At 37.6% G+C, this 18,437-nt stretch overlaps 1 protein-coding gene across 4 annotated transcripts in view; it reads right to left on the bottom strand.

Annotated features, from left to right (window-relative positions):
* The window catches only part of WDR11 (WD repeat domain 11), a 33,057-nt gene extending 14,875 nt beyond the window's left edge, over positions 1–18,182 (bottom strand). Inside the window, exons 1-13 of one of the 4 annotated variants that reach the window (XM_048945957.1) lie at positions 17,992–18,182; positions 17,372–17,483; positions 14,779–14,932; positions 14,177–14,350; positions 12,687–12,870; positions 11,710–11,875; positions 10,634–10,748; positions 10,187–10,382; positions 8,827–8,930; positions 7,748–7,927; positions 7,096–7,180; positions 1,926–2,032; positions 679–754 (exon numbers count right to left, since the gene is read on the bottom strand). In XM_048945957.1, the coding sequence (XP_048801914.1) occupies positions 679–754; positions 1,926–2,032; positions 7,096–7,180; positions 7,748–7,927; positions 8,827–8,930; positions 10,187–10,382; positions 10,634–10,748; positions 11,710–11,875; positions 12,687–12,870; positions 14,177–14,350; positions 14,779–14,932; positions 17,372–17,483; positions 17,992–18,077 (1,739 nt within the window). In that variant the 5' untranslated portion in view covers positions 18,078–18,182. The remainder of the gene's footprint in view (positions 1–678; positions 755–1,925; positions 2,033–7,095; positions 7,181–7,747; positions 7,928–8,826; positions 8,931–10,186; positions 10,383–10,633; positions 10,749–11,709; positions 11,876–12,686; positions 12,871–14,176; positions 14,351–14,778; positions 14,933–17,371; positions 17,484–17,991) is intronic. The other 3 variants (XM_048945958.1, XM_048945959.1, XM_048945960.1) reach the window with 3 other exon arrangements.
* Positions 18,183–18,437: the final 255 nt, after the last annotated feature.

Raw genomic sequence — 18,437 nt, 5'->3', positions numbered from 1 at the left:
ACATGGCACCTTCCTAATCCAGTGATAAATGACCATAAAATCCTCTTACACTAAACCACTCGTCAGTCATGTCTTCAGATCTTTCATCTGTGCAGCTAATTTAGGAAAACACCTTCAATCTTCCACTTTTCACATGTTGCATGAAAATACAGACAGGTTCTATAGCTGTATGTACTCCTCTCAACTTCATTAACCTCTATTCAAACAAACTACACTTTCTTGTTCTCACTCAACTTTTTGTAGTCTCTTCATTTAAGCCAGTGCTGTTCTTAAGTATTAATATATCAGCAAGACCATTATATGGCTGAACACTTGACCACATAAACACTTTCCAAAATATTACTATGCAAGCCAGAGAAGATTACTTTTTTTCCCTCGATTTTAAAGAAAAAACTCTTAAATTCAACACTATTTTAATTCCATTTACCCAGGAAAGCAAAGCAATCTTTTGTGATTGGATTCTGAAGCGTGTGAGAAAGTCTACCACAAAAACATTTCCAACTTTTGCTCTAATACTTTACATTATGCTTTCATTAATGCTGTTACATATTCACTTATCCTTTCTGGACTAGTGGGTTTTCTTTTTTTCCTGATATTCTTGTTATTTCTATTGAGCAATGAGGACCTTCACACAATACAGTAAAATTTATTAACTTCAGAAAGGTCACAATTACTTACTTCAAATGAGACACCTTTATCATTTCAATAGCTGGCTCATCATTGCCTCTCTCCCCACGAAATGGAATGCTCCTGCCTGGAACACAATCATGATATGAACATAAAAATTTCCATGGTGGATTGGAAGGAAAAACACTTAACCACACTTACCTAGAACATCCCCAAGTGACCTGCATAACTGACATTACTCCAGTCATTGTTATACTGTATCACAAAATCTGAATGTAAACACTACTGTGTATCACAATCCCTGACTTGCTTCTGGAGCACAACTGAAACTGATGCACCTCTTCTGTTTTGATTTAAACAAACAAACAAAAGACATTATTGAGCAAAAAATACACAATATTGCCAGTTAGAAGGACAGCTTCTTTTAGCAGCTATGGAAATGCAAAAATTGAGTCTTTTACTTAAGTTAAAAAAAAAATAAATCACTTTATGCTACATAAAGCAATTGAGAATTAGCCATGCGCTGCAAGATTCAGGCTCTTCAATTAGAAATTAAATGGCTCTAGGGTTTCCCACTCAAAAATAATTTAAAATTATTATTAAAGTGCTCTCTAACATTTCAGATTTTACCTCCTGGTATTCTGCAAATAATAATCAGAAATGTTCTTGGTATTCTTGGAATGGTTTGAAAAACACATTAAGCTTGCTAGCAACTATATCTTTTAAAAAGATACTTATTTTTAACCCTTCCAATCCTTTATAGAATAATCCTATTTTATTATTTAATTACTACATATATAGGGTTAGGGTTATACATATATAATTACTACAATACCAATTTTACATTCATACACACTTATGTATTTTTATCTGTAAACTCCAGCGTTATACCATGCAGAAATACAAAGACAAAAAACAACAGACTACTGAACTCAGAAGAACAACCTGTAACAATGGGTTCAGGCTCTAAAAAAACACATTTGAATATACGTGCCTTTTGTCAACACACTATACCACTAATAGAAATGTTGTCTGAATGCTCCTAAGATACTGCTGACACACATGCATGTCCGAGCCACAGGAATCTCTACAAAGGTATTGTTTCAAATCTGGCTGTAGAGCACCAGTTGGAACACACACCACGTGGCTTTCACAAGGAAGAACAGAATCAATTACATTCCTCTTTATTTTTTTTTCCCCTTCTGTTGTCATGACAAAATAAAGTATTAACAATTTCTATTTGTGACTCTTCAGCAAATCTGACAGTCTCTTCTACAGATGTCTCAGGAAACACCAACCTGTTGGCAGGTCCACCAGCTGCAGCTCATTTCTTACCAGCCCTAAGTTGTTAGGTGTTGATGTGGCAAAGGAAATAAAACCAGACAAGCTGATCCATTCTATTCCCCTATGACCAAAAGAAACAAAACAGAGCATATTAACTGCAATACTCGAATGGATAGTAAAAACACTATTTATTCTCATATTCTTCAAGTTTGAAAATACCACAGAGGTAATTTTCTACATTTTATGGAAATACTGTATTTGAGCAAAGAAAGAAGTCAAGCATTTACAACTATGATACAAATACACAAATAAAGATTACTAGTTTAAGTTAAAACCAATGCCTTTCTTTAGGACAATGTTGGTAATAAGGTTCTTGTTGGGTTAAACAAAAATTTCAGTCAGGAGCACAGATAATTTTTGTGGAAAAATCCTTCACGTACTCAGCACTGGAGTACATTACCAAATCACAGACCATTGAGTGGCCTGGGTTGAAAAGGACCACAATGACCATCTAGTTCCAACCCCCTGCTATGTGCACGTTTGCCAACCACAAGACCAGGCTGCCCAGAGCCACATCCAGCCTGGCCTCGAATGCCTCCAGGGATGGGGCATCCACAACCTCGCTGGTTCTTCCCACTGTAACAGGTTGCCCATTAAGTAACTTAGATTTTTAAGCACAGAAGAAGGGAGAAATATTCGCGGACAGCAGGGTGAGAAGACAGGTATCTTGCTGTCTAGACAATGGAGAAACAGAAGTGATAAAACAAGGGAGGCCCTGAACACATTTCACAAGCTATCAGAAACAAACTAACAGTCTGTATTATTTTTTTCTGCTCCTTTAGATCATGCAAAGGCAGCCACAAACCAAAATGCCTTCAAGTTGTAAAGTTACAATGTGTGTAACAATGTAAGCACCTTTGGGTCCCGTCCCATCCTTCCCCACTGTCTACACACACTGCCAGTAGGATATCTGAGTGCTCTATCTGTGAATTAAATCAAGTACTAATCTGAAAGAAAACTGAGACTGTCCTAAAATACCTGTCCCTAAATTAATTTCAACAGGAATTAAAGGGTTTAAGTTTTCCTCAAATCCTTCAAACACTGATTACTTCCATTACATCATTTCTAACATCCAGGTCTGTTGTAGGGAATACATGTGAAATACGTAACACATATTTATCATTTATTATCAATAAATCCAATTTAGATTGCATTGAGTAGAAGTTTCCTAAAGACAATTTAGAGCAGGAAAAGCAAAAAATCATTCCCATAACATTTTATACATAAACTATATACATAAACTATAGCCATATTTATCTTTCTTTTCTTCCTAATTCAAACTACTACAACAACAACAACAACAAAAAAGAAAAAAGGAAGCATGACTTCCAAGTCCTCAAGAAAAGCTTAAAAATTCAGAATCCAATCTTTTTCCCACCAAGACTAACAAAAGTTTAACCAGAAACTTCGATCATCATTAGAAATACACAATTATTAAGCAAAACACTACAAGAAAGACTGAACAGAAATCTATGATTGCAATGTCTCTCATTTCAAGCCTCCAAACTGTCCTGAATACAAGGGATATTCTGCAGTGGAAGAAACATTAATTCTGACACCTTGGCAATCTATTATCTTTTATTCCACTGTGCTTTTTTGGAAAAAGCACAGAATGCTCATAATGCATTGTTATTGACAACAGTTATTCATCATTCTCACTCAAAGACCTGAGGCATTTTCTTCCCCTCACTCATCTGCACAGATATAACACCACAAGTCCTTTTTTTGCTGCCAGCTGGCCATGTGTCAGTGCCAATAAAGATAACAGAATCCAAGGGCACCCATCATCAAACACAAACCTCAGCCTAGCTAACAGCTTGCACCTGAAACAATACAAATTTTTGTTACTGTCCTACATGTATATTGAGAAATTTGAAGGAACTACTTATTCACCAAATTAAGGAAGACAGTGGTTTACCTTTTAATGAAGGAAACAACTGATGCCTTCCCTATTGCAGTAATTCCATTTGCAAGATTTCTCCATAAGAGACCACTTTATTTCCTAGAACTACAGGTTACGTTCAGCTGCAATCTGTTTCTCAAATAGCATCTACTCTTTCAAAATGTAAAATTCAGTGATTCTAGACATGCATCTTATTTCAGTTACTTTGGGTGTAAAACTCAGTTGTTCTGATGAATGGTTTCATTGCAGACAAATTACAGAGTAGACTAAAATGGATAAAGAAACAAAGAACATTTCTAGCTGGGAAAGAATTGCTGTGATCTTACAACAAGGCAGCTGTTAGTTCAATTAACTATAAAAAAGAAAGAAAGAGGTAAGAATGGAAACAAAACTAGGAGTTGTACAAACTTTTTACAGTTCACTTGAACCCATTTATACTCTTTGCTTTTCACAACCTCACATAATGACGACTTTGGAATTCAGCTCTGGATTGGCAGATTTCATTGCTATGCCACTTAACACTCATCAGACAATACAAAACACACAGAAAGAAGTCTAGCACGCCAACACCTGTATGGCAGAAGTGGAAAACATTTTATTTATCTTACTCTGGGCAGGATTTTTTTTTTCTAGCAGGTGATGAATGTTTGCAGAACAGTCTCCCAAAGCAGAATGAGTGTAAACTCAACTGTCAAAACTTGAATGTAACTCAGCAACCCTTGAGTTTTGCCTGCAGGCCATCCTATTTATAGCCAGTGGGGCATTTTAATGTACACATTGAATATATTTTCCTCTGCACTGAAAATGTACTATCTTCACCTATCTAACCTTAGTCTGGATATAAGGATAAAGTTTTTTTACAGTAAGGGTGGTGAGGCATTGGAACAGGTTGTCCAGAGATGCCCCATCCCTGAAGTCACACAAGGTCAGGCTGGACAGGGCTCTGAGCACCTCATGGAGCTGTAGGAGTTCCCTTCCATTGCTGTGGAGTTGGACCAGACTGCCTTGAAGGGTCACTTCCAATTCAAATGATTCTGTGATTCTACCTCATTAATGTACAAGAATAATTTAGATTGCTCAACTTAGAAAAAAAAAAGTTGTAAGAATTAGTTATTGCATTTGTCTTCACATTCCATTTATCAGTAAAAAATATTACATTTCTCTGTGTCTTAATGGAAGACCGACCTCCTGCTCACAGCTTCTTTTTCCACACATGCTATGATCTCTGCTGTTTTTTGCCCACTAATGCTCCGAGCTTAGCCTGATTGAGTTTTCATCTCTGTGGACTCTGAAGCATTTCTGCTTCCTCCTGCCTTGTACTCCTAATAGAAAGCAAATTAAACTCAAAGGAAAACTAATAATCCACACAGTCCCAGTGAAATGGTAAAGTAACAGCCATGAACAGAAATAAATACATTTAAAAAAAATAACCCACGTGTGACCAAATAATCTAGCTTGGAAGAAAAGAGCACTAATCTCCAAAAGGTGCAATAATTGCTAGTATCTAGAAAACTTACTGGCTATTATTTTAGCACAACTGACATGTAAAGGATGGCTGCCAATATAAAGACCCTTAGTTCCATTACATTTTCTGTGTGCACTACAAGGCACTGAGTTATAATTACAGGGCATTATTAACTACACACTAAAATGGTGCTCCCTGAAGGTGTGTTTTCAGTTAAAACTGACACAGAGGCATTATGCAAATTATCTGCATTTCAGAAGTAAAGTAAGAATTCCCACTGAAAGAAAAACTGTTATGCTCCAGGAATGTTAATTTAACATAACCACAGTGCCTTTTTCTATATGACTTAAAGCGCTCCCGGGAACTTCTGAAGATTATGTAGAAAGTCACTCTTGCCATTAAGGGCTGGATTGAGAAACTGAAATAAATATTTAAAGGATTTAATGACTGAGCTTTGAACAAAATTCACAATCACTTTGTGCTCTAAAAATACCACCTGGGTGAGGACAACTGCTAAGGAAGGCAATGCATTCTGAACACTTGTTAAACATCGCAGAAATTTTGCAACATGAAAAGCACCTCCTAACAGCACTCCCAGTCACTCCTGACACTGACATGAACTGGAAGAAAAAGAAATATGTTCTCAAAGCTGCCTCTCCAATTTTTATTCTTATTTTTTATTAATTTGTGAAGCATTAGTAGTGGTTTTAATTTTGAATTCTAGAAACTATTGTGGAAAAAAAAAATCAGCATCTCTCCAGGCTGCATAACAGAATATGAAATTAGATTTATATTCTAAGTATTCTTCATGGCTTTAAACAAACAAAAAAACCCCAACTCAAATGGATTAAAACAGAAAGAGGAATTCTATTTTTGAAGTGTCTGCTAATCACACCACAAATGCAAATTTGCTTATGTGATTTTTGTGGTAGATTCAAAGCAGTTTTACATAATGAGCTCTCTCAGATGAAGTTATTCTCAGACAGCTCTGTTCCTCTTCTCTTTTTGTAGAATGAACAGTAAAATGAAGACCTTAGTCTCAATAAGGCTTCAAGCCACACCTCTGACATAAACTTAATTAATATTGCTACTAAAATATTTTATTTCCCTTGGTTAATCCTGTCTGAAAATACACATCTGGTCAGCACCATCTTGAATATTTTTGCCATTAGTTACACGAATAGTTATTCCATTGTGTACACACAAACACCACGTGCAACAGGTTTCAAACTGACTCTGTTCCTTAGGATAGCTAAATCCTGAGTCCTGTATGTAGTCTTCAAAGTCTTTGTGTGATTTTTAAAGATAAAATTGTTTGGACTTCAGTTAGGTCTAGAACTATGTTAACAGCAATTTCACAAGTGAGCAAACGAAATAAATTCTGATGTACAAAACAGAATTATTTCAAAGTACACAGTGTGCTAGTCAGGACTATAAATAAGACACTGAAATAGTTTCTTGTGCTAAAAAGATATCTTTGTACCAGAATGTGCTAAAGAAATGGAAAGTAGCTGACACTCACACACACACTAGATCAGAAGGAACAGAAAAAATTCAAATATTTATAGTTCAATGGATTTTTCACTCTAATCTCAACACTGTTACTGCTTACATGAAGATACCATCCAGTCAGACTGCTCAACAGGCAATTACTTGGGTGTCATTAATGAAATAAGACACCACACTTTGCTTTGAACGCATTAGATGCTTTAATTTTTGGCTGCCTGAAGAATTATGCTAGGAATTAAACTCTTACTTGACTTCGCAGGAATGGATGCTCAACTCTTTGTGTAATAGTCCACTTGTAAGGTGAAACACCAGGACAGAGCCATTACTTGTACCTATAAAAAATGATTTAATAAAATAAATCATAGAATATTCAGACTTGTTTTATTTTTCTATTCCATATTTTAGTGAAAATGCAGGATTTACTGCTATTTCTCCTTTCTGCCACTTTAACTACAGTACTTTACCAATTTTAGAAAAGGTATTTTGATTTCTAGCTCTCAAACCTCAGATTTCATACCCTCCAAGATTCTGCAGCCAGCAAAATCAGTTTGAATAAATGAATCAGTTTCATTTTCCTGAACCTACCTGTAGAGCCTACGGAAAGCCTGTTGATTCTTCTTATATTATCACAAGGCATCCAGATGCAGGAAAACAGGAAGGTTTTTTTGTTTGTTTGTTTTGATGACTCAAAGATGAGCAAATGTCTTAAGGAAGAGTATTAACTGTTAATCACCAATAATCCTAGGGGACAATCCCTGCACAGATTTTACCAAATCATTAAAATAAGTCCACTTTCACACCTGTGAAATAATGACCTTCTGGTAACACATGACTGTATTTGTATTTAATCCAGAATGCATAATTTGCAGAGTAATCAATAAACCAGTCAAGATACTTACCAACAGCAAGGAGTGGCTCATACTGCTTAATGTTTTTTGTTGTAAGAGGTGGGCACATGCGGATAGCAAATGGAGGCAAAGGAAGGCCTGAAAGAAGCCCAGTCAGCAGGAATTTGAGATGAACTTCTTGCATAAAAGAACTTTTCAATTGCTCTTCTCCAGCAACTGTACCCTGCCCTGCTAAAAATTAAAGATCTTGTCAGTATTCAATTTTAATCTGGGATTACAGAAAGTATCACAGGAGTTTATAAAAGAAAAACTACAAGTAGTTTTACAAACTACCAAAACTTCTCTGAAGAGGCATGATTGGTATGATAAAACTTTTTGGAGCAATGTACCTCAGCTCATTTCACCAATATTACAATCCTAACTTTCTTCCCTAACACTGGAAAAAAAAAATAAAATAAAAAAAAAAAAATCAAAACAAACCAGGACATGAAGGAAGATGAGCCCAAGAACAGCTGGGCCCTCTGAAGATGGGTACAAAAACCCATCTGCTGCCCACCTGCTGCAATCAACTATGCAAGTCCAAGTGTCATCAAGTACAAATTAACAACAGCTATGAGACCAACAACTGAAGAAAATTCAGATCAGAGAAGAATCAAGCTCTAAATATCCTCTTTCCAAAAGCAAATCCAAATCTGCACCTTGAGGAGCACCAGTCACTTTTCCACTAATAAATTAGTTTTAAAAACACGAAGGTAACCATTTTTTGGAAGTTCTTTGTGGAACACTTCTCAGTACTGATGTTGCCATCTAGATTTCACAAAGATGGATTTTATCAAACAACACTGTCTTCATACAGTTAAGATTACATCTAAAAACAAAAGGGGTTTGGGGTAAATTCCATTTTAAATTCCATTTTTTTCTTAGAGTAAGTGAACTTTGAATGTTGGTCTTCAACAGAATAACCTCAAAATTATTACTATTTTCTAACAGATGGGTATTATATTTCTTTTCTTTTAGAATTAGTACTTAATTTACACACAAAATAATTCTAACATATGCAATCTTAAACCAAAATGTACAATGATTCAAAAATCCTAGAAATCAGTAATATTGGTAGAAAATACTCTTACCTATCATGTTGTCTAATGACAGGTCAGGAAGTTTATTTTGGAATGCTCCAACAGGAATTCCACAGAATGAGACTGGGGAATACAAAGGTGATGCACTTGAACTGCTGCGAAAGAAATGAAAACAAACTCCTGATGCAAACTGACCACTTATTGACTCAGGTTCTTAGTTTTGCTTTCTCCACAGGCTGCTCTCTCACTTACTGCTTGCAGAGTATGTTGACAAGACTATACCCAACTCTTACCAGCAAATGATGCAAACAGAAATACATACATCTCAAATTCATGTATCCTTTGCTCTGAAGTGCACCTCATCACTCAGTGGAGGCTTTTCAATGTATTAGAGTTATGCTAAGAAATACAGCTAAGAAACATTGCTAAGCATGTTTGATATTGAAAAACAGATTCCCAAACCTTCTTACATCAATTCCAGATTAAAAAACCTGTAGCTGAAGCAATGCCTTTCATGTAAACAAAAGAAAGGCAACTGCCTTTGTATACTCAAAGCTGCAACAAAACCCATGAGCTAATGGAGGAATACTCCTTAAGTAGCCATTAAAGACTCTGCACCAACTAGAAATATGCACTACTGTTCATTGCAATCACTGAGCCAGATTCCTCCAGGCTCAAAGCTGCTTGTAATATAACATTCTGCTGGATTATACAGCCACAACAAAAATCAGTGCTTTAGAAATGAGCCTAGGAATCCAACAAATACATCCCAGCAACGCATAGATCCTATACAGCTATACTGGTTATACACCACAGTGAATCCATCTAATAATATTTTTGGGAATGAGAAGATAATGTTGCAACACTGATGTGCAACAAAAGAAAATGTTAAATGTTTAAAATGTTCAGAAAAGTATTTCTGACATTTAAAAGTATATTATTTTAATAACAACAAGTTATCTATTTTATCCAATAATATATTAAAGGTTTAGTGCAACAGAATAACCTTGATATGTATGAGAGGCTGCTTAAAACCTGAAATTGTAAAGGCTTCATATGTAAAATCATTAATAGTTCACACAGGCATATTCAAGCCACCTACTGTGCACTCACACTGCTTTGTGTCAAACTGACAAATTGCAAATGATTGAAACTAAGGGCTCCAATCCTGAAGAAAATGATACAGTTTGCAGAAAGCCAGATTACAAGAAAACGTTCTCCTGAAATCATGTGAATATTCATTCCTATCTTTTGTTTCCTTATTCCAAATGTCTGCCTCATCCTTGCATTCATACACAAGTATAGCACACGTCACACACAGAAGCACACCACCATTACTTTCAGAATATAATTAAATATCACTTGTAAATATATCAGATGGAAACTTCGATCAGAAAAACAAAGTCATTACCTGTTACGCAGATTTTTGCTGGCAATACTGGATTTTAACTCCCAGATCATTACCCTGCCATCACTGACAATGAGAGCTGCAGAATTCTCATTCACTGGGCAGCACACCATACTGAATGGCCGAACTGTTTTTGTTACCCTAATTGCATCACATTGACTTCTTAAATCATAAACCAGCTCCTGAACTGGGTCTGGATCTGTAACATCAACATGCCACAACAAGCAATTAGATCAGAAAACATATAAACATCCACAAAGTTAAAAAATTAAAAATAAATAAAATAAATAAATTTGGTAGAACACAGCCTAAATTTACTGAAGACAAAAAACACTAGGAAAGTTGTAATTCACCACTCATGCCACAAGGCATGATGGCTGACACTGATGCTAAAGTACTGAATAAAATGCCTTGAAGTTGATTTCATGCCATTTTTGACACATAACTTACCTGGCTCTTCATTTGGAATTCCAGTTGCAGAGCAGTTAGATCTGCGAACTCTCAAAGTTATACAACCATTTTCATGTAGGCAAAATAAGCCATCACGCTGAAAACAAGGAATTACCTACACAAAGAAAACATATTATATAAGGTTAAGAAAATTTTACCTTTGCAAAAAACTCTTTAACTAAACATAAAACTCAGAATGAATATGTAAGTCACCAAAAAATTACCATTAAATCATCATTTCAATGAATTTCTGTAGCTACGCTACTTGTAATGAAGGAAAAGTCAACAATCTGTGCGAGGAAAAAGTTAGAGGGAAAAAAAAATAATCAGGCAAGAGCACAATAGTGTTTAAGACTGATATGATTTTAAGTTTGATTTCTTAAAACCATTATTACTAAAGAGAAATTTTTAAATCAAATAGTAAAACTACACTATGGCATATTCATGTACCAACAGATGGCTTTGAGAACTTCAGTGAGCTGTTTGAATTGTCTGTTGCATTCCTTCTTTAAACTCGTATGCAGTCTCTAGTTATCACTTTGTTTTAAAACATTATGTTTTGGTAACAGAGGTGTTCATGATTAAAGATGATCATGAAAATCACTGAAGATGTTCATGAGAATAAAGATGCTTCGATAAGACCTCAGACTAGATGCAGACATCCAGTTAAGCAAAGGCAAACACCCAAGGAACTAGTATTAAATTCTGGATGAGCAGCTTAACCAGAAGGGAATGAAATGCCTATTCTTCACAGCATTGTTTCCATGCTGGTAGCTTCTGCAGCAACAAAAGGAAGCAGGTTTGCTACAGACACAGAATCACAGAATCACAGAATCACCCGGGTTGGAAGGGACCTCGAGGATCATGTAGTTCCAACCCCCCTGCCTGGCAGGGCCACCAAACTTACACATTCACACCAGAACACTAAGTTAAACAGCAGTTGGTACAGAGGATACTTCTCCTGATGAATATTTTTCTTTTCATCCCCTAGCATTAATCAAAATGCAACAATCAGTAGGTCGTGAACTTATAATTCATTTCAATGATCCATTACAAACCAATGCAATTTTCGTTACCTGTAGGAAAGGCACACCTGTTCTTTCAATTGCAATCACACCCACTGTCTGATTCACTTCCAAGTCAAGAATCAGAATTTCTCTGGGATAGAGTAACAACATGTAGTTCCTTTTGGAAGGCAAATAAGATAACTGAAGGCAGTCATTGAGTGTCACAGATTCAGCACTGCAAAACATGAAAAATAAACTTTAAGTGGCCCACAAAATGAAAGCAACTTTCTTCAAGTTAGGTGTATAAAATTCAATGAATTGCATGCATGCAAGTCATGCTGAAGAAAATTATTCTTACACTGTGTTCAGTTTGGACATGTTCTTAACTGATTTAATGCCCTTTTTAAGGGTTTTTTGTTTGTTTTGATCACATCTGCCGTACACTAAATCCCCACTATCAGCTTCTGTCTCCAGGACTATAAGCCACCTTGTGTTTGCAGTCACTTTCCCACTCCTCTTCTCCTTATCTGATATAAAATCAATGACAGACAGAACTTTCATTCAGAGCTCAGGGATATCAAAAGAGAACATCCAGCTTTCCTTAAAGGCTGTATTTGCTTTATATGGCAATAAGTGATTTTTGCAAATAAAGGATATTTGTCTATATTATAAATAGATGTGACTAAAAAAACCAAATCACACAGTGCAGATATTATATAAAAATATTATATTAAAAAGAAAGATGTTACTAAAATGAGGGACCATATTTTGAAAGAGGGCATCAACTGAATCTCAATAAAAAAAAACAAAGCTGAATAAGCATGAATTAAAAGAAGCCAGGGACCTTCCTCACAGATGCATCTTACTTTCAATGCCATGAAGACAAACAATAGAAATTATGACTGGCCTACATACCCCACAATACATGTATTTTTTTCATATTTAATTAGATTTAGTTAATTAAATTATATTCAGTCTAACAGTAATCTAATACTACTTACTGAACACACAGGCATTAAAAAAAAAGGATTCATAAAGAAACCTACCTTGGTTTTTCATTACTGATTAAGATTTTTACTTTATCAAGGGCCTTCTTGGCCCCTGTAGTAGCAGCCAGCCTATGAGAAGGACTGGAATGGGGACTGGAGATGTAAACCTTCTTCCCTGAGCTGGCAGGAGCTTTGGAAGGAGTGAAGTCAGAGATGAACACTATCCCTTCACTGGTAAGCACTGTATGGGGGAAAAACAATTATTACAAAATGCAATCTGCAATTTTATTTTGGCATTTTACTTCAATAAAGTTTTGGTGGAGATAAATGATAATAGCCTAATTAATGCATTAACACAGAACACTCATAATTCTAGACAACAGGCACCTTCTACTCAAAGAGCAAAAGACAGCCCACTACCATGAATGAAAATGCATAAAAAGCAATTAATTTCAGAATTAAGTCAGTATTAAAAAACTCAACACTGCACGGATTAATGGTAGAAATTTCTTGTTTGTCACTCCGTATTTGTTCAGTACAGTTATTCTGTCATCAGCTATTGTTTGTTAAGTTTCACAGTGCCAACAGAAAGTAGAGTTGCCCAAAATGGCTGCATAACCATTTGATCTTCTCATTGCTCAAAGAACCATTAACACATGCTATTTGTGTGGCAGGATAAAGATTCAGCTAAACTGTAAAGATGTAGCTAAGGTTTTACTAAATGTTTATACTGCAAAGCTCTTTTCCCATCCTGAATGGTACAACAGATATAAAAAAGGAAATCACAGCTACAAATCGTGTTAAGAGACAAACTGCAGTTTCCACATCAGGAGTGATCAAGATAAGCTAAAAGTAGTGACTCTTATTTATCTTAGTTTCTTTCCACTAAAACCTGAATTAGCACACACTACATCCCCCTTATCATTTGAATTGTTTCTGAAACTGATATTCACATTCCTCCTCTAACAAAAACTTCTGTTGAAGACACTGTTTAGTTGAGGTCTGCTCTTATCTCACTGAATCCTCTCTCAGCATCCTATTATTTTATAGCCTTTTATATCAGTTCAACAGGGTTCTCTACGCCTGGCTTCCTCTCCAAGGTGCATTCCAACTTCTTTATGAAATCACAAAGGATTCTTTTCAGATCTCTATATTTTCTGTTCGTGAGCACTTTTGCCCTCCCCTCTCCCAATTCCAATTTATTTTAGACAATCTCATAGAGGCCAAAGACTCCCTGTCTTTGTTTAGAGAATTCTTCCTAGCATTAATAACATAATCCCATCTATTCCATTACTTTAATCTCAATTTCTCTATCTACTTTGACATTTTGATCTCACACCTGCCAACTTCCTTTCTATGTTACTTAGAGCACACCTTTTTTCCCCTCCCTTACAGCTCCCCTCCACTTTGAACTGATGATACTATATCCTATAACACAAGTATCCACAATTCTTGACACAATCATACAGACATTTTGGTTTTTTGCTAGCTCCAATTAACTAAAATTACATCTGTCTTTTCTTATTATTTTATACAAACAAACTTACGTGCTAAGTGGGATGGATCAAATGGGTCAAATGAAAAAGACAGAATATTTTCTGCATAACTTTTCTTCCAAAGTTTGGTGCCTGTGTCTGCATTCCACAGCACAATATAGTTAGGTGGGTGAACTGCAAGCAGTAAATCTCTAGAAGCATCCTGATTCCACAACCACTGCATGTCTGTCAAAAGAAAGAAGGACCAGTAAACACCCAAATTAATTTTCAGAAAAAATCTGTTCTGTTTGAAAACGATTCTTTTTCTGTAATACACTGTGAATGGCAACTTGTTAGTAACAAGATGTACAGAAGTCTTCTGAAAGCATACTTCTCTGTGGTTTTATCGGTCATACCCTTCTATTTTTGTTAAGTGCACTAAGACTATTAACAGTATAGAGAAGAAAACATCTGTTTCCAAGTCCAATACTAACACCACCCCACTGTCAATCTGAGATGGCGCACGGTTCTTTTCATCGCAACTGACACAGTTCTGTACAACATAAATACAGAGTGATGTTTCAGATTGAAATTCACTGGCTGAACTGAGCCGAGGATATGGACTTGTCCATGCTACTCTGTAAAGCAACTTTCAATCAAACATCATGCATTACCTTGTATTGGTTTTGCATGTTCTTGTATTTCACAGCGAGCTGTTCCTGTTGCCACATCCCACACAATTATTTTACCAGTAGCATCAGCAGAAGCTAAACGTAAAGAATATGGAGAGCCAATATTGTGATGATAATTTTCTTTAGCCCATTTAACCTGAAGACAGAGATGAAAAGTGGTCAAATGAGAAAAACACATACAACAGAGAAATCCAACTTAATATTGTTCAGACTGATGAACAAACAATAATTAACTCACCAAAAAAGCATAGCAATACTTAGTAACATCCATTACTGCATCTGCTATCTCTGTGCCATTGAGTGTGCCACCACTACTGATTTTCATACACCACTTCCTGGTTTGGGATTGCATGCTACACTGGCTTGCAGGAAGATGGCAATACACATGTAAATTAGGTATCCTGACATACGAAACATTCTGTCTGCAAGTCTGCAGAGATAACACTGAGATAACACAAGGAGATAACACTGACTCCTTCCCTAAATATTCAATCCAGAATTGTTTTGCTACTTGCTGCTGACAGAGAACAAAGATGCAAAAGGAGTAAATAAACCTTAATACTATGCTAATACAAATTCATCTACTACAAAACTGATCTTGCAGCTATCTTGTTGTATTTTGTCCCCATAGCTGATGGAGAACAGGTTAGGTCAAACACAACTCTTTCAGCAGGTATTGAAAAGGTGATTAGGTAATCCAGTTGCATCTGGGCATCACTAATTGCAACAAAAGTTAGATTTATAACTGCACCCAGGGCCCTGTGCTACCCCTGTCAGAGGACCAGGATGCCTTATCAGCTCTGTTCATTAAGATGGAGAAAGAAACACCAAGGCAGATTTCAATCCACTCTTTTTGTGATGGATCAAAAAATCTTTCCTGCAATTACACTTTCATTTGTAAAAGCACTCCTTCAAGCACTCTTTGCAAAGCTGGAAAATAAACAAAAAGCTATAACCCACTCTGTACAAATGTATCAATCTCCCACGAACACAGAATTACCACCCTGACAAACGTGGGATATTTTTCAATGCAATTGCTGCCTATTCCAGATGCAGCTGTAACACAGGAAGACTTAAAAGATCAGTAGCTAAACAGACTGCAGAAAGTTTATGAAACAACTGCTTCTTTCTTTTTTAAATGTAGTGATGTGTTTTGAAATGTTTCAAAACTGAAGCATGGGGATTTGAGGAAGAAAACTGTTTGCTGGTGTGAACCTCTGCTACAAAGATTTGAACAGTCAGACAAACATAGCAGATCTCTTATATATCTCCTCCAGTCTATATAATCTATTAGCAGTTATAAACTCTTAAAAAAATAAATAGAAACAGGACTTGAAGAATATTTCATACGCATATAAAGATATCTACCAATGATCACAGCTCTCAAATAATCTCTACTTAAAGTGGAAAAGAATTTCTCTCCAGTCTTTTTCTTCACAAATAAGTCAATTTCTTACAGTCTGTTTCTGATAGTAAGTCACCAAATAGTGGTTGTGAAAAACGCATCTTGTAAGTTACATAGAAACAAATTGGACTACTTAATCTGGTTTCCTATTGAAACAGTTACTCCTCAAATCTGAACGTAACTGAAGTACACTAAAATGCTAACATTTCCTGAGTCAAAAAATATTTTGCTATAACTTATCTGAGCTCAGTGGAAATGTTAAAACACAGACATCATTAAAGCTGCCATATCCATACCGCTTGCATTTTCTGTATTTTTTACACTATCAGAATCGTAGAATCATTAAGGTTGGAAAAAGACCATAAAGTCCAACCATTAACCATGCCAACAAACCGTGTCCCTCAGTGTCACATCTCCACAGCTGTTGAGGGATGGGGTCTCACCAACCTCCCTAGGCAGCCCATGCCAGTGCCTCATCACTCTAGGAGAGTAGGAGAAATTGCTCCTACTAAACAACCTGAACCTCCTCTGGCATAACTTGAGGCTATCCCCTCTCACCCTGTTGCTGTTAGCTGGGAGCCAACTCCCACCTCATCACAACATCCTTGCAGGGAGATGTAGAGAGCAATAAGTTCTCCCCTGAGTCTCCTCTTTTCTCCAGACAAAACCATTCCATTTCCCCAAGCCGCTCCTCCAGATCCTTCACAGCTTCAATGCCATTCTCTGGACACACTCCACAGCCTCAATGTCTTTCTTGCAGTGAGGAGCCCAAAATTATCTATGCTACAATAGATGTCTTATTCATTTTCAAGGCTAGCCCAGAAACAACTGAGGCTAAGGGGATGCTTGCCCAAACAAGCTGCCAAAAGGTACGACAGGCTCTGGTTAACTGGTTAATCTTTTATGTGCGAAAAATGAGAAACAACCTCTCCCTACTAAGAGTCAAATATGATTTTATAAATCTAAAAGTCTACCGCCAGCTGCAGTCCCAATTTGAGTATGTGTGGTTTGACAATGACAATTTCAACTGCTTAGAATACGTGATTATGTAAACATATATGCAATATAATTTCAGTTATTTGAAGTGATTAAACATACATGTCTGTATAGGTACGTACACCATATGTATACCAGAGACAAGTGATACACCTCAAATCACGTGCACCTCACCTTGACAACATTTGCTTTGTGCCTTTCCAGAACCTGCAAGGTCTGGGCAGTATTGGCATCCACCACCAGCACGAGGGAATGGCATCCGTATGCAATCAGACCCTGCCAGCCCCTAGGAAAGCACATCTCATCACCAAACCGGCAACAAACAGAGCAAGTAGCACTTCACATCATAGAATCATAGAACTGTAGAATGGGCTGGGTTGAAAAGGACTAGATTCATCTAGATTCAACCCCTGCTGTGTGCAGGTCACCAACCACCAGACCAGGCTGCCCAGAGCCACATCCAGCCTGGCACTGAATGCCTCCAGGGATGGGGCATCCACAGCCTCCTTGGGCAACCTGTTCCAGTGCCTTACCACCCTCTGTGAGGAAAAACTTTCCTCTAATATCCAACCTAAACCTGCCCTGTCTCAGTTTAAAATCATTCCCCCTTGTCCTATCGCTGTCCACCCTCTTAAACAGCCGTTTCCCCTAACATCAACACAGAGGCGGGTGTTTTGTACCGCCAGGAGGGATCAGCACTGCATCAGTGACCATTCTGCATCGTGGGGCTGGGAAGGGATGAAGCACCGCCTCCCCCGTAGCCCCACACCCGTTCCCGGCCCGGCCCCTCTCACCAATCCGCCGCCCCCCGGTTGGACGCGCTGAGGGCGCCCGTCAGCGTCCGCGCCGACAGCTTGATGTTCACTGTGAAGGGCTGCATGGCGAAGCGGGCAGCACCGATCCCAGCCCCGCTGCCGACAGCCTACCGACCGCGGCCCGACCCGCCGCCGCGGAGCAGGAAGCGCAGCACCGCCCCGCCCGCCGGTCCTCCCCGCCGGGCTCCGCCGCGCCCCGCGCCTCGAGAACGGCAGTTCCGGGCCGCCCCGCCTGTTGGAGAGCATATCCCGACCGTCGGGCCCAGGGCGGGGTTCATAGAATCATAGAATGGCCTGGGGTAAAAAGGACCACAATGACCATTTAGTTTCAGCCCCCCTGCTATGCGCAGGGTCACCAACCACCAGACCAGGCTGCCCAGAGCCACATCCAGCCTGGCATTAAATGCCTCCAGGGATGGGGCATC

Source organism: Lagopus muta, chromosome 5, assembly GCF_023343835.1.
Source record: "Lagopus muta isolate bLagMut1 chromosome 5, bLagMut1 primary, whole genome shotgun sequence".
In the NCBI taxonomy this organism is placed as follows: domain Eukaryota; kingdom Metazoa; phylum Chordata; class Aves; order Galliformes; family Phasianidae; genus Lagopus; species Lagopus muta.
This window is presented reverse-complemented; position numbering and strand designations above follow the sequence as displayed.